Raw genomic sequence first — 14,543 nt, forward strand, 5'->3', positions numbered from 1 at the left:
ATAAATTTGGCTAAATATCCCAAATACATTTTGAGAACCCAACCTGTGAAGTTTACCCATTTACTCAGGGGTCTTATTTTCAGAGGCTCAGTGGTAGGTAGCAAGGTCAGCACTGGCAGGTGGCTGAAAGCTAAGGAAGTGAAATCCATCCTTGCCTCTTGCAGGCACTCACCCAACAGATCCTTACAAACAGGATCAGAGACCACCATCTCTCCCTCCCTCCAAAATATTTAACTTTTGTGCCCCATTTTATTCTAAAGAGCAAATGATTTCATAAGCACTGATATTAGGTATTATTTCATTTGGACTTTAAAAACAGTTCCTTCTGAGACAAAGTCAGAACGAAAGGCAAAGAAACTAAAATAGTTTGTCTGCAGCATTCAGTACTGGTCCTCATGACAGTGTGTTACCTCCACTTTGGGGCTGTTCTCATCACTACAGAGAAAAGAAAAATGATATAAATTCAACTTAAATTGCAGCAAGCAAGATTTATGTTAGTGATAAGAAATTCCTCAAGGTGAGAGACGGGTGGTGAAATCTGTGTCCCAGAAGACACTGAACAGTAAAGAGCCCGGGAGCAGTCAGAGCCAGAGCCACAGGGTTGGCGTCAAAGACATTTTGAAATATTACAGCTAGTAAGTCCTAGGAATACTGGCATTTAGAAAAAAATAGCTGAAGTGAAACAGAAACACGATCTTCCATTTCTATAAGGTGTAGCACAGCCGTCGACCTCGGTCCTGGGTGCAGTTCCCATCAACCGTATCTGAAGACAGACACAGAGAGAGAAATGGAAACATACAATTCGCATGCCTGAAACCCCCGGAAGGACAGTGAGGGGCTTCGTGTCCCTGATGCAGAATCAGGAAATGCAGTTTCCAGACTTTAGCATCACACGCAAGGCAGCAGCGCAGACAAGGAAAGGATCAAAGCAGCTCCTCATTTGTTCAGTGTAAGAACGCAACACTTCATAACTGTTATACAAAGGAGAATAAGATCAGCCCACAAGTTCAAGACTTTATAAAGGACGTCTAATTGATTAGGGGTAAGCATGGGGTTAAAATCCAGGTCTCTCAGCATCCTTCTTGCTAAATCACGGCATTAAAATGGAAATGCTAAAGCTGCCTCTGAGTAATTCTGACAATAAAAAGAACTTCAGCACCTCTGCCCATAACAATGCTTCAGACACAGATGAGTCAGCAGTGCGCAGCCGTGTGACAGTGTGACTCAACAGTGTCTCAGACACAGATCACGTTGGAAAACTGTACACGTGAGTTACCAAAAAAAAGAAAAAAAATGGCAAATGAGTCTCGTATTTTCATTAAGTATCCTGGACTAAGGGGCGGGCATGCAGGCTGCAGGCTCTGGTTAATGTGCTAATAGTACACATTCAGGATTGACATTCTTGACGTCTGTTTCTGATATTGATTCTCAGAAAACACAGGGTGGAAGGAAGAGAACCAACTGCACAAAGTTGTCCTCTGAGCTCCACACACTCACAGCCACACCCACCCATGCTTACTCACTCACTTTCTCCTTCACACAGACACACACAGACACACACACACACACACACTTTTTTTTTAACACTTGTGGCAACCAAGGGGAAAGCACAACAGAGGAAGTGGGAGAAGGTGGAAAGTCACTGCCCCGAAGGGAGATGGGCTTCCAGCATGCCGCCTCCCAGTGCTATGGTCATTAATGGGTTAGGGTACAGATGAGGTGACACTGAAATTGGGTGACCTGGCTCCATTCTTTATTAGAACTTAAGGGACAAGCACCTGGCTTTGCCTGGTTCTTTACTACGTCTAAGTTTTGCCTCCAGGAGCAACAGCTTAATCCCAGATGTGGGATGTGGGGCTGCTTCAGGCTGTCCACAGCAGCTGACTATGATTTGTCTCCTGCTCTGGTGCGGATGTGATCTTTCCAGCTGCAAACAGTTTCTGCAGTTGTGTGATGTTGAGAATTTTGGGAACATTTCAGAGTGTATATAGAGGCTAGGATCCTGAGAGATCAGGTGAAATGTTGGTGGGTTTTTGGCTGGTTGCTGTTGGTTGTGATCTGTTAACTAGTTGTACACAAAGAAACAAGAAGAAATGAGATGTTCTGATGGCAGAAATCACACCACGTGCCCCCAGGACCTCAAGGCTCTACTCAGCAGGAAGCCGTCTAATGATGACCTTGACCCCTCACTCTTCCTTCACTCTCCATCCTTTTTTTCTCTTGTTTAGTGTTAGGAAATTGAAAGGGTGGAAGAAAGAAGAACCCACAAAGTAACCAAAGTCCAGCTACATATAACCCTGACTATACTCACAGGATGAGTATACTACTCACTCACAGAATTAGTGTCTTGCAGACTCCTTACCGCTGCTTTGTTACAAGGTAACAGCCAAGGAGGGATCTGATGGGGAAATACTATAAAACCACAAACTGTACTTACTGTGTGAGAAATGATTTCCAGACGTATCAAGTTTGAGCTGAGACACTAACATGCCTATGGCAGTGTGAGCCGTTTAGTTTACAGTAAACAGAAACTAAAGAAATTATTGACTCTGTCTCCTAAATTGCTCCTGACCTCAAGAGACAGCATGCAATATAAAGAAAGGGGTGGGAAGTTCCTAATGGCAGGAACACAGATTTCTCTTTCTTACCTCTGTCTGTTTCCTGACTGAAAATGAAAATATTTGTATAAAGCCTTAATGTTGCATTCTAGACCCAAATAGCCAACCTTTGTCAGAAAGTGTCACTGTTTTGGTACAATTTAGCTTACAGCAGTGCCATCTCCCTTGTTAAGTCTGCCTCTTTCAGTAATAAAGGATTTTTCCCCCCTGTTCACTCCTCTTGGATACTGAGCTGACTTATCTGGTGACTAGGTCTGTGGTCAACAGACCTGCTATCCATGGTTCTTCACTGCCTTGTTGCCTGCTGCCTTCAGGTACTTAGAAACTGAGGGTGAGCAGAGCATGTTATGGATCAGCACTGGTCTGTCCACGACACTCCTTGTGTAACTGACGCTGTCAAAGCCAGCTCAGTCTCCAGCAAGCAGCCCTGCCTGTCATATCATCTGCTCAAAGCACAAGAGGCAACTTTACACAAGACACACAAGGAGACATGCAGACTTCATATGGCTAATATCATACAAGAACCAAGGAAAAGGCCCAGCGCTCTTACAACCACAACAGAATACACTTCTAACACCAGACTGCACCACTGAGCAAGTTGACAACTTAAGGCCTTAGCTTTATTTTTAGAGAAAAAGTCTCACTATGTAGCCTTGGCTGGCCAGGATCTCCTTATTTAGACCATGCCGGCCTCAAAGTTACAGAGCTTTACCTGTCTCTGCCTCTCCAGTGCTGAGATTAATGGCATATACTACCACACCCAGCAAGCTTTAGATTTTTAAAAACCAGGTGCTAGTGTGTTTCTAAATCAGCTTTCCCACTCTGGCACAGTAACTCTCATGTGGCAAGCAAGGAAGCTTCAGTACGGGACTGTGCCAGCCTTTCCACCTTAGCATGTCTGCACAGCCACCCTTCTCCAGCCTCTCACAGCCTCCTCACTCTCCATTCCCCACCCACTGCTTTCCTGGCTGTTCTTCAAACACACCAGAAACTCCTCTCTCTACCTTTTGCACAAACTTCTCCATGATCGTTCAGTGTACCAAAAAATATACTGTTTAAAATCCTGTAGAGAGACAGGCTTTCTCAAGACTGAAAGGAGTTCAGAAGCAAACACATAACTAAGGAATTAAGCAAATATATAAGTACCATCAAAGATTATAACACCATACAAATGACAAACTTTTATGAGAAAAACACACCATAAGTCAGATTTAAATAATGAAAATTTCAATAAGTGACACAAGGTCCAGCATGAAAAGCTGGAATCATGGAGATGACGTCACAAATTCTGCAAGTGAGCAACACTGTAACTACCGCTGTACAGACAACATTCTTTTGCTTATAAGACACACTAATTTCTAATATACAAATGATGTTTTGGCAGGTTAGACTATAATAATCTTTCTGGGAGAAACTATTAAAAACCTTAAAAATATGTCTTCATTGGCACAACAGTTTGAGTTGTGTTATTCTAAAAAACAACCAGAAAATGCAGGATGCCATCACATGTGTCAATGGCAGGAATTTACTGAAATAACAGTGCATACTTGTCAGTAGAAAATTACTTAACTAAAATATAGCAAAGTATTTACTGAAATACTATGCAACTATAAAATCTGCTGAGCTGGGCGTGGTGGCGCATGCCTTTAATCCCAGCACTCGGGAGGCAGAAGCAGGCAGATTTCTGAGTTTGAGGCCAGCCTGGTCTACAAAACCAAACAAACAAAAAACTGCTGTAGATCTATATTCGTGTAGAGACTCTAAATATAACAAAAAGAAAATGCAAATAATTTGAGGAAAAATAAGCAAGTATTAAATAATGTAAAATAAGTAAATAAATGCAGGGGGCTGGAGAGATGTTTCAAAAGCTCAAAGTAAATACTGTTCTTGCAGTAGACCTGAGTTCAGTGCCCGGAATCTATGCTCCTTTTGCCTGTTTCCAAGTTTTAGATAATTCTCATGACAGGCATGATAAGGCTTTCCTTGAAAAATTACAAGAAAAATTAAAACTAATTATGCTTCATGAGAACCTCAGAAATCCTGAGTTTACAGCTAATAGTATATAACTGAAATTATTTAATGGCCATTCCTCATTATGAAAGGTATCTCAGGGCTGGAGGGACGACTCAGATGGTTGGAGCACTTCCTGCTCTTTCAGAGGACCACAGTTCCTTTCCCGGAACCCAGTCCAGTCGACTCACATCCATTTACAACTCCAGCTCCACCCTGGGTGTCTTCTTCTGGCCTCCTCAGCACATACACACATGCACCTGTCTATACACAGGCACACACACACGTATAGTAAGTATGTAGATAAATAAACACGTGTATTCTGTAATTTATTTACCAATAATTCACAGTGTGACCTAGAGTTTGTCAGTGAATATACATTGAATGGCTGGAGTTGAGATGGTTAGAAGATCTGAGAATCATAATTAACTGATTTTCTAAAAACTCATAAAGCACAAAGTAGCCCTGAAAGTGTACTCTGTGCTGCAGCTCATGGGGCTGAAGCCTCAAACTGAATCTCATACTTTCTGCAAATTAAGGCAAAACTCACTGTTTTTCCAAGTATTTTCCTCTTGGTTCCAGGAGATTACTTTTCTGTTCAAAGCATTTCTGACATTTCATGTTTTACAGTTTATTTAGAGCACTGCTTCTGACGATAGGAAGGGAAGCAGAGTCCTCAGTTTTACAATTAGGAACAGCTGAGTGGATGCTCTACTCTGTGGATGCCATGAAGTCATGAAGCTTGGCACTGAGTGGCTTACAATCTCCTACATCAGAAGGGCACATGTATAAGTTGTTATAGTTTGATCTACACTGCTATTCTAAACATTCTTTGGATTTTCCAAAAGTCATGAAGACAACAGCAAGATAAAAGAGCCCAATAAATGCTATATAAAATATTTTCTTTAATCATCTTAGGTCTGTGACCATAAAGAAGTGCAACTTCTCCTTCTATGTGTGGCCAGGCCTTCTCTCAAAAGAACCAGTCTTCAGTCACGAGCACAGCATTTATCAGGCACCAGTGCCAAGAACAAGTGTGCCGAACAGTCAACAGCACCTAGAAAGGTCTTCAATAAGTGTCCTGAAGGAATAAGAAATGCAGTCTAACATAAGGTACTACTGATACCCACAAAGATAGATTTTTAAAGTCACTGAAACAGAGGGTAATGTGTTGACCAGGACAGAGACACAGAGCCTTCACACACACACACACACACACACACACACACACACACACACACACACTGGTGTAAACATAAAAGCATTCGACTGTTTTGAAAATCACCTGACATCTCCTGAAGAAAAATAGAAAAAAACCAAACAGACAACAATTCCAATGGTCCTGTAAGACCTAACAATTCCACTCCTAGATGAAATGCTCAGGAGATTTGAAATATGTTTATAAAAACACTGTGCACAAATATTTATGGCAATGCTATTCAAAACAACTACTCAGAGTGGTCCAACTGACACACAAGACAGTGAGTAGATACAAGGAACATTGTTCTCACACTTCAGCGAGATATAGTGTCAGGCTGGAAAAAGAAAACAGATGAGTCACAAAATGCTACTACTGTGTACCTACTGTGTGCTTCCAGCGTTAATACTGTGTACCTCCATCCATACATGTCTAGATACAAAAGAAATAGAATGCCTAGGACCTGGACTGCGTGAAGCTTGGAGTCTTGGGGTGAATAAGGTGGCTGCTAATAGATGTAGTATTTCTTTATGGGAAGATGAAAATGTTCTAAAATCAATGATCATAACATCTTGTGAAAAGTTATAAATCACTGCTTTCTCCGGGGGGTGGGGTACTGGTTAGTTCATATTGTTGTTCCACCTATAGGATTGCAGACCCCTTCAGCTCCTTGGGTATTTTCTCTAGCTCCTCCATTGGGGGTCCTGTGATTCATCCACTAGCTGACTGTGAGCATCCACTTCTGTGTTTGCCAGGCCCCAGCATAGTCTCACAAGAGACAGCCATATCTGGGTCCTTTCAGCAAAATCTTGCTAGTGTATGCAATGGTGTCAGCGTTTGGAGGCTGATTATGGGATGGATCCTCAGATATGGCAGTCTCTAGATGGTCCATCCTTTCATCACAGCTTGAAACTTTGTCTCTGTAACTCCTTCCATGGGTGTTTTGTTCCCAATTCTAAGAAGGGGGCAAAGTGTCCACACTTTGGTCTTCCTTCTTCTTGAGTTTCATGCATTTAGCAAATTGTATCTTATATCTTGGGTATCCGTGTCTCTAGCTGCATAAGAATCAGAAGATGGCCTGGTCGGCCATAAGTGGAAAGAGAGGCCCATTGGTCATGCAAACTTTATATGCCTCAGTACAGGGGAATGCCAGGGCCAAGAAGTGGGAATGGGTGGGTGGGGGAGTGGGTTGGGGAGCGTGTGGGGGACTTTTGGGATAGCATTGGAAATGTAAATGAAATAAATACCCAATTAAAAAAAGAAATAAAAATAAATAAATAAATAAATCACCGCTTTCTAACTGTCAAAAAATGTATTTTTTGTAAAGTGACCTAGCAGCTATGTTCCACTCTAATCTTAAGGAAAACACACAAGGTATGATGTATAGCTAACGTGCCCTGTATACCTTCCCTGATTAGTTATCTGCCTCAGGGACAAGGCTACCTTGATGTGCTATTTATCATGCTATGACTGTCACGGTCCTTCACTGTGCTCACCAGCCTCACAGGACAGACCTGTGCTCTGTACATGCGGCAGCACCTCACAGTGACACAACATCTAGAGGTGGTTCTTTAGCGCACTCTGTTCTAGAGATGAACTGTTCTCAGATCACTCCGTGGCTTTCTAAAGTGACCCCTGACCCTGAGGTCCTAAAGCCATGTGACTCGGGTTAGAAGCTAAGCTAATCTTTGCCTCCCTGTCTATCAGTTGGGTTGTGGGCTTCTCCGGGTACCCCACACTGCCACTAATTATTTATTCAGAATGAAAGTGTATTTTATAACCTGAAAGGCTTTTAAAGGCATGAGCATTCTTAGCTGAGAGAATCTGGGGCAGGGGAGAATCATACAGACTATTGTGCTGCATGCAGTGGATGATAAATATTATCCATAGTGGACCATTTTAGACAGTTGTAGGGCTTTCTACAGGGTCATTCTGACTTTACCACTAAAACCTTTTTCATAGACACTATCTATGGTTGCCTCCCTGACATACATTCTTCATTTCCTTACTGAATAGGTGATGCTTTTCTGACACCTGGCCCATCCTCACTGTACTGGAAGACCATCCCTGGTTCACAGATCTTGGGAGAAAAAACCTTGTCTATGTGACAGACGGTGGGAATGTCCCTGCCTGCAGAGTAGCCTGGGAACATCCTTCTCACTCCGATTTTGAACAGAGAAGTACACGACCTTAGACATTAGTACCTATGAGGGGACACACAGGCAGTCACAAATTTTACCTTTTTACTTGACTAATACAACTCCAATTTTGTTTGGTGCCAATAGTAAACTCCCAAATGAAGTGTTTTGTGACTTTGGGTAATCCCAGTAGGCTGAAACAAGTGGCCCACCAAGGGTTCAAGGACAGTCTAAAACAGATGTTGACTTTAAGGCCAGCCACAGCTAAAGATTGAGATGAGATCCCATCTCCAAAAAAGCCACCCACCCACCCACCCAAACAGCAGCAACAAAATCTTATATTCTCCTGCCAATGTTTACTACAAAATCCTAACCTTTCAGCAGCAGGCTGAAATTCTTTAACATCCTCTTTCATAAAACCTTTCAATACTACACTGCATAGTAGAGAAGTGACTTTTGGTCTCAGTCTTTCCCCTTCCAAGCTAGCTTTGGGAACACTGCCTAGAAATGGAACAGTGCCGAAGAAGGAGGGATGGGCCAGCTAAGAACAGTGGGTGACAAGAATGGCAAAATGAGCGGATGCTTCAGGATCTCCTTGAACATAAACCCCCACCCCCATCCCCGATGGGCCTTTCAGACTTGCATTACAAGAGAAGAGAAAACATAACCTCTTCTCAGTAAAGCCACCAGGGCAAGGATCTCCATCGTGGCCTGACGACATCACAGCTGACAAACCCATGAGTGAAATGTTGGTCTCCAGTTAAAAGTCAGTTACATCCAAAGGTTATTTAAGCAGAATTCCTGTTGTCACATAAGCTGACAGAGTCTACTGTTTTTAAGTAGAAATCTTAATCAGTGATAAAACTAAATATAAGGAGAACAGAAAATTTTCTCTAATACATACATTTGAAAAGAAAACAAATGTCCTCAGCTAAAATGTCCTCACTATTATAAATGACAGTAATTCCTGGGTCTGTTCTCTCCTTGACTGAGTAATTCAGCAGCAAAGCATGATTTCTCAAATTCTGAGAGGTAAACTTCTGACTTCACCAATCAAAAGGCAGAACATCTACATTTTTAAGTAAAAATGTAAATGGGCCATTTTGCTACTTCATTCCAAAATATTTTCTTTAAAATTCATAAAACATTATTTTATTGTTCTTAATATATATCTTTCTGAATATATATAAATAATATTAATCAGACTGAGCAGGTTCTATTTAGGAATATATATGTATATACATATATGTACAAACATGCAATAAAAAAGTAGCCCATGAGTTTGAAGTCTGTGTGTGGGGGGGTAACTATATGGGAAGGTTCTGAGGAAGAAAGGGAAAGGGGACTGTTGTAATTATAACTGCAAAATTAAAAAAGTAAAAAGAAAAAAGATATTTATGTCCAATAAGTTGAAAAGGGAAAAATATGTAAAATACACTAATGCTGCCTAATCCTTCCCTCCTTTCCCTCTCACAGCACTGGGTTTTATATAAGATGCTTATAAAAACTCCCCAAATTATAACTAATGCCCATTTTTACACTTAAGAAACTCAGTGAGTTGTTTCTGAAAAACCACAATAGTTTTACAAGCCTCAATTTTAGTTTATCTGACATCAACAGTATAAAACCTTCCATGGACAACTGAAGCTTTAGACAGCCTGGTAAGCAGCAGTGCAGACCACATGGTGCTCCCATTCTCAGTGCAGACCACACAGTGCTCCCTCCCATTCTCAGTGCAGACCACACCGTGCTCCCATCCTTCCCTTTTCTCAGGGCCCAGCTCAACCAGGTGCACTGTAGCTGCCCAAGTCACAAAGCACTCACATGATCTGTGACTGCTTGTAACTATATATTTTAAGAGACTCATCCAGCCCTGAAATCAGATGCTATCATTCAGGCTCTAATTGCAAGCTACCTAGGTTCTACAGACCGAGGGGGAAAGAATACTGTACTTCCTAAATACATTTTTTTGACTTCAAGCAGTTTCAAGCAGTTTCCTAAATATATGCCCAATACAATAGCTCAAGTATTGCTTTATTCAAATTATGCCCTAGCTTCTCTTCATGCTGCTTGCTTGATGAATGGGTCAATAAACACCAAGTCAAATGTTCAAGTAAATATATTTTCATTGTTATTGGCAGGCATATAATTAACTCTGAGGAAAAAAACAGAGAATCAATTTATGATTCCTTCCTTAGCTCTTCCCGTTACTCACTCACATTATCTTCTTAGTTCTACATTTAAATCTTAATACACACACCATCTTGACTCTAATTATAAATCAAATTACCTCAATTACAAATTAGTGTTGTATGAACTGTGACCCTCATATGCTAGTTTTATTAGTAAAATACAATTATATTATTACCCATGCATATGAGCTGATTAAAAACCAATGCACATTTATGAGCCTGTATTAATTAGCAATTTCTTGAATGCCTTTCAACAATATTAGAGATTTGTTGTGTTTTCTTTAGCATAAACAATTAAATCAAGATTTTTGTTACATATGTACAGTATCTATCTTTTGTTGTTTTTTTGTTTTTCAAGACAGGGTTTCTCTATATAGCCCTGGCTGTTCTGGAAAGCACTCTGTAGATCAGGCTAGCCTCGAACTCAGAAATCCGCCTGCCTCTGCCTCCCAAGTGCTGGGATTAAAGGTGTGTGCTCTCAACACTACATTTCTATTTTCAGGTAAAATAGGCTGCTAACAAAAAATATTATATAGAATAATAATTTGTCTCACAAAGGAAACATTACAAAGAAAAAATACCTCATTTAAAATAAAAAATTTCCTACCTGTCAGGTCAGTTATCTTCACCAACCCCAGAAAAATGTACTTTATACAACTTGCATAAGTGACCTTTAAAAATATTGCCCCAGATGCAAAGCTTCAGATGTTTTATTGTATGCCATGGGAAAAAATGTTCAAGATGAGCTCAAGAATCTGTTTTAATAGAGTAATGTTTTCCTTAACCAACTGTTACCTTTATTATGGCGGTTATTTGGTTTTCTATTATATTCCATGAACAAGTCATTTAAAAGATGTCTCAGCTTCTTTGCCTGTAAATGGGGAATGATCATTCCTCCTCTCAGAGTTTCTATCAGAACTAAAATGGTTAACTCAGTCTTCGAATAGTTCCCAGTAAATGGCCACTTAGCTGCCAAGACACCAAGAGTAGAGAGGGGCTGAACTCACCTCGCCCCCTTGCCATGTGTGGAGTGTGTATGTGGTCTGTGTGTGTGGTCTGTGTGTATGCATGTGTGTGTGTGTGTGTGTGTGTGTGGTCTGTGTGTGTGTGTGTGTGGTGTGAGTGCATGTGCCCTTGTGGTATGTGTGTGTGGGTGTGGTGTATGTGTGGTATATGTATGTAGTGTGTGTGTAGTGTGTGTATGTGTGTGTATGTCCCTTTTCTTCTGTTGACTTCTACTTGCCAACCCAACTTTCAAAGCATCTTAATTCTTCTTCAAGGAAAAGACTGCTCCATGAGGATTCTCTCCACCTTTGCCCACCCCACCAGGGCTCCCCACTGTCACTAGCCTACTTTCTCTTTTACCCTGGGAAAAATAAGAGCTAGGGCTCAATGAATACTCGTCCCAAATTCTGTTTTAAAAAATTTCCAGTTTCTTTTAGTTGAAGGGAGCAGATAGGAAAGGTTGCTTAGTTGGTAAGTACTCACAGTTAGGAGGGATAAATGCTGGTATTAGAATACATAGCAAGGTGACTATGGTCAATGACATATACTAAAAATTCAAAGATGTGTAGTATTTTCACCACAAACACAGGATAAATCTTGGCACAGATATATTAACCTGGAGTTGAGCATTACAAAATATGTAACAGATAACATGGAACCTATAAACATGCACAACTTTTGTCAAATCATCTAGACCGCTCTTTCCTTGTTACCCGCTCTCAATAGTGAATACACTTGTGCACAATGTTTGCTATACAACAAACCCAAAGAGAATAAAGGTGAATTAAAAGAACTAAGTACGTTCCTCTTAAAGAAACCGGGGCTGCAAACACAACGGCATGTTGATAGTTAGCAAGGAGATTTTTACAGAGCTGTCTAGGAAGGCTTTAAGATATATGAGCAGGATATGGAAAGAAGAGAGAGCATTCACCACGTGGTACAAGTGCAAGAATTATTTTATCCACAGAAAACTGAAAACTCCTCACAGATACATGCTAAGTTAATGGAGTAATACTTTATATACATAAATGTATAGCTTATATTTCTTTTAAATATAAATGTATATTTAATATGTAATAAAATGAAAATTTTATTAACGAAAACCTTTGAGTGATTAAGTAAAACAGTCTGCCTCTATGTACTGATTGCTTAGCTCATTATCACTGGACTCACTGGACATGGAATTCCTCCTGTTGGACTGAGGCCTTCAGCACACCCTCACCATCTTCACTGTCCACCCCCATCTTTGTGATCAGAGCACAAGGAGACCCCTGACAGCACATTCACTGCCCCCCTCTGGACAATTCCTTCCCAGCTCTCTCAGCAGCCCTCTGCCGGTGCCCAGAGTCCTCTTTCAATGTGCCTGGGGAAGATCTGCCCCCTACTGCTACCAAAGGTCTCTCCTACTAAAACTCTTTTCTTTCCCAAAAGTCTATCCTTGGTTCAACCTCTTCCTTGAAGCTGTGAGGTTCCCCTGGTCCTATTTTTCAAAAGGCAGAACTTTACCAATACAGCCAAAGAGAGAAATGAGAGCAGGGAAGAGATTCTTTTGGCTGAGACATGCTCAAAAACGTGGTCGGGAACTGAAAAGCAGAAAGCCATCGTTTGAAAGATATATACAGTCTGTTACATCCACACTGCACGCTTAAATTACTTAGTATTTAGAATTCATATGCTGCACTAACTATTGAACAATTATTCTTCCAAATGGCACTTCTCTTATAAACCTTAACCATTCCACAAAATGGACAAGGAATTGGGTAAGTCTGGATTCCTTGGGGCCACTTCCTGTTAAAAACTAAAGATAGCGGATTCAGAACCTTAGGTTCTAGACAACATTGAACCACAGTATATAGCTGTTGCATCTCCTAGCTGAAGGATACGTAGTTAGACAGTAAATAGCTCTCCCAAACCAAGCTCAAGACACTTCTTCAAGTAACCCTTGGCATGTTCTGTGCATCAATACCTTGGATTCCAACTTGATTTTTTCTTCACTCAGGTCCTCTGTTGCTTTCTTAATTTTCCCACGACATCTGGTAATCTCCGACCTTACTGTAATACAAACAAAATCTTTACTTGCATTCACCTTTCTGAAGCCTCCATCTTAGGAGCTGTTGGCATGTGAGGTTTCCCTCCAGGTTGCAAACTCCACTCAAGTCTTCCCTTCCCTTCCAGTCTGAGATGCAAACACCCAGCTCCAAACGCCAAAGGCCCCCCCAGGAGCAGGCCCCACCTTCCCGCATCACTCTGCGGCTCTCCTCCGCCTGATGCTCACTGAAGATGATATGCTGAAACAACGACTCCAGACTCATCTCGGGCTGGCTCGCCCTTAATATTTGATAAGGGAGTCTGAGGATCCTGGAAAGCACAGCGAAGAGAGAGGGCTGTTCGGCTGCTCCCTGCTGGGCTGCCCACACCTCCCACCCCTGCCCAGCGGAGCCCCATGGGGGAGCTCGGCCTGTTCCTCCATGCTTGCCCACAGCTCGGCCAGCTTCTGTGCTGGGTGCAGCTCCCACAGGAAAGCCTTGGAGAACAGACACGGCAGCCTTGGCTGGGGCTACGTTTCCCTTCCCCAGCTCCCTCGCTCCCCCAGGAGAAGATGCCCACGGTCAGGGGCTGGCGACGTCCCCTCACATGTGTCCAGCGCAGGTGGCCTCCACTGATCTCGAGAGAAGTCAGCTACGGGAGCCTGGTGGGGCCAGTCTGCAGCGGTCTGCGCTCACGGGTCTGGGGTCTTTCTAGAGGTGGGACGCCCGGTCTCCAAGGATTACAAAGTGCAAAGTACCCATGATTCTAAATATAAACTTTTGCAAAGTCTTATGCTGGGAGGCTCACAAAGACAAACGTACCATATCTGACATTCCGTCGTAATCATTCCTTGGTAATCAGGGCATATCTTTTTTGTCTGCTCCGAAATTAATCATTGCCTTTTGTAATCAAGCCTTGGTAATATTAACACTTCAATATCTGCACAATGTGTGTCAGAGACCAAAGTGGTTGCTAATTAAGGCTTAAATGTGAAAGGCACCTTTGGGGCTTTTACATGAGTTTTTCTTTCTTTCTTCTTTTTTTAATTAAAAAAATATTTTCAGTTTCGGTAGGTCAAAATATTGACATTGTAATAAATATTTGACTTTATTATAAATGTAAAACTGACACTGGCTAGACTTTTTAAAGTAACTCTTAGTTTGAATTTGTTTTAAATTACGTAAAATAAGGTAAATGAAATTTTTTGTCACATACAATAGGCTTAATTAATAGCCCATTAATGCCACAATATAATCAGTTATAAAGTTTAACCTATTCTAAATTTCTACCTTAATTTTCATCTGGTCATGTATGCATAAAGTTTAATGTTTGAACTATCAGAATACATACTGAA

At 41.4% G+C, this 14,543-nt stretch overlaps 1 protein-coding gene across 1 annotated transcript in view; it reads right to left on the minus strand.

Annotated features, from left to right (window-relative positions):
• Positions 1–13,473, minus strand: part of Ccdc172 (coiled-coil domain containing 172) — a 49,926-nt gene extending 36,453 nt beyond the window's left edge. The window contains exons 1-2 of the mRNA XM_021152521.3: positions 13,395–13,473; positions 13,128–13,213 (exon numbers count right to left, since the gene is read on the minus strand). Of these exons, the coding sequence (XP_021008180.2) occupies positions 13,128–13,213; positions 13,395–13,473 (165 nt within the window). The remainder of the gene's footprint in view (positions 1–13,127; positions 13,214–13,394) is intronic.
• Between the last annotated feature and the right edge of the window lie 1,070 nt (positions 13,474–14,543).

The sequence above is a fragment of the Mus caroli genome, unplaced genomic scaffold, assembly GCF_978045245.1.
Source record: "Mus caroli unplaced genomic scaffold, Mus_caroli_1 scaffold_20, whole genome shotgun sequence".
In the NCBI taxonomy this organism is placed as follows: Eukaryota; Metazoa; Chordata; class Mammalia; order Rodentia; family Muridae; genus Mus; species Mus caroli.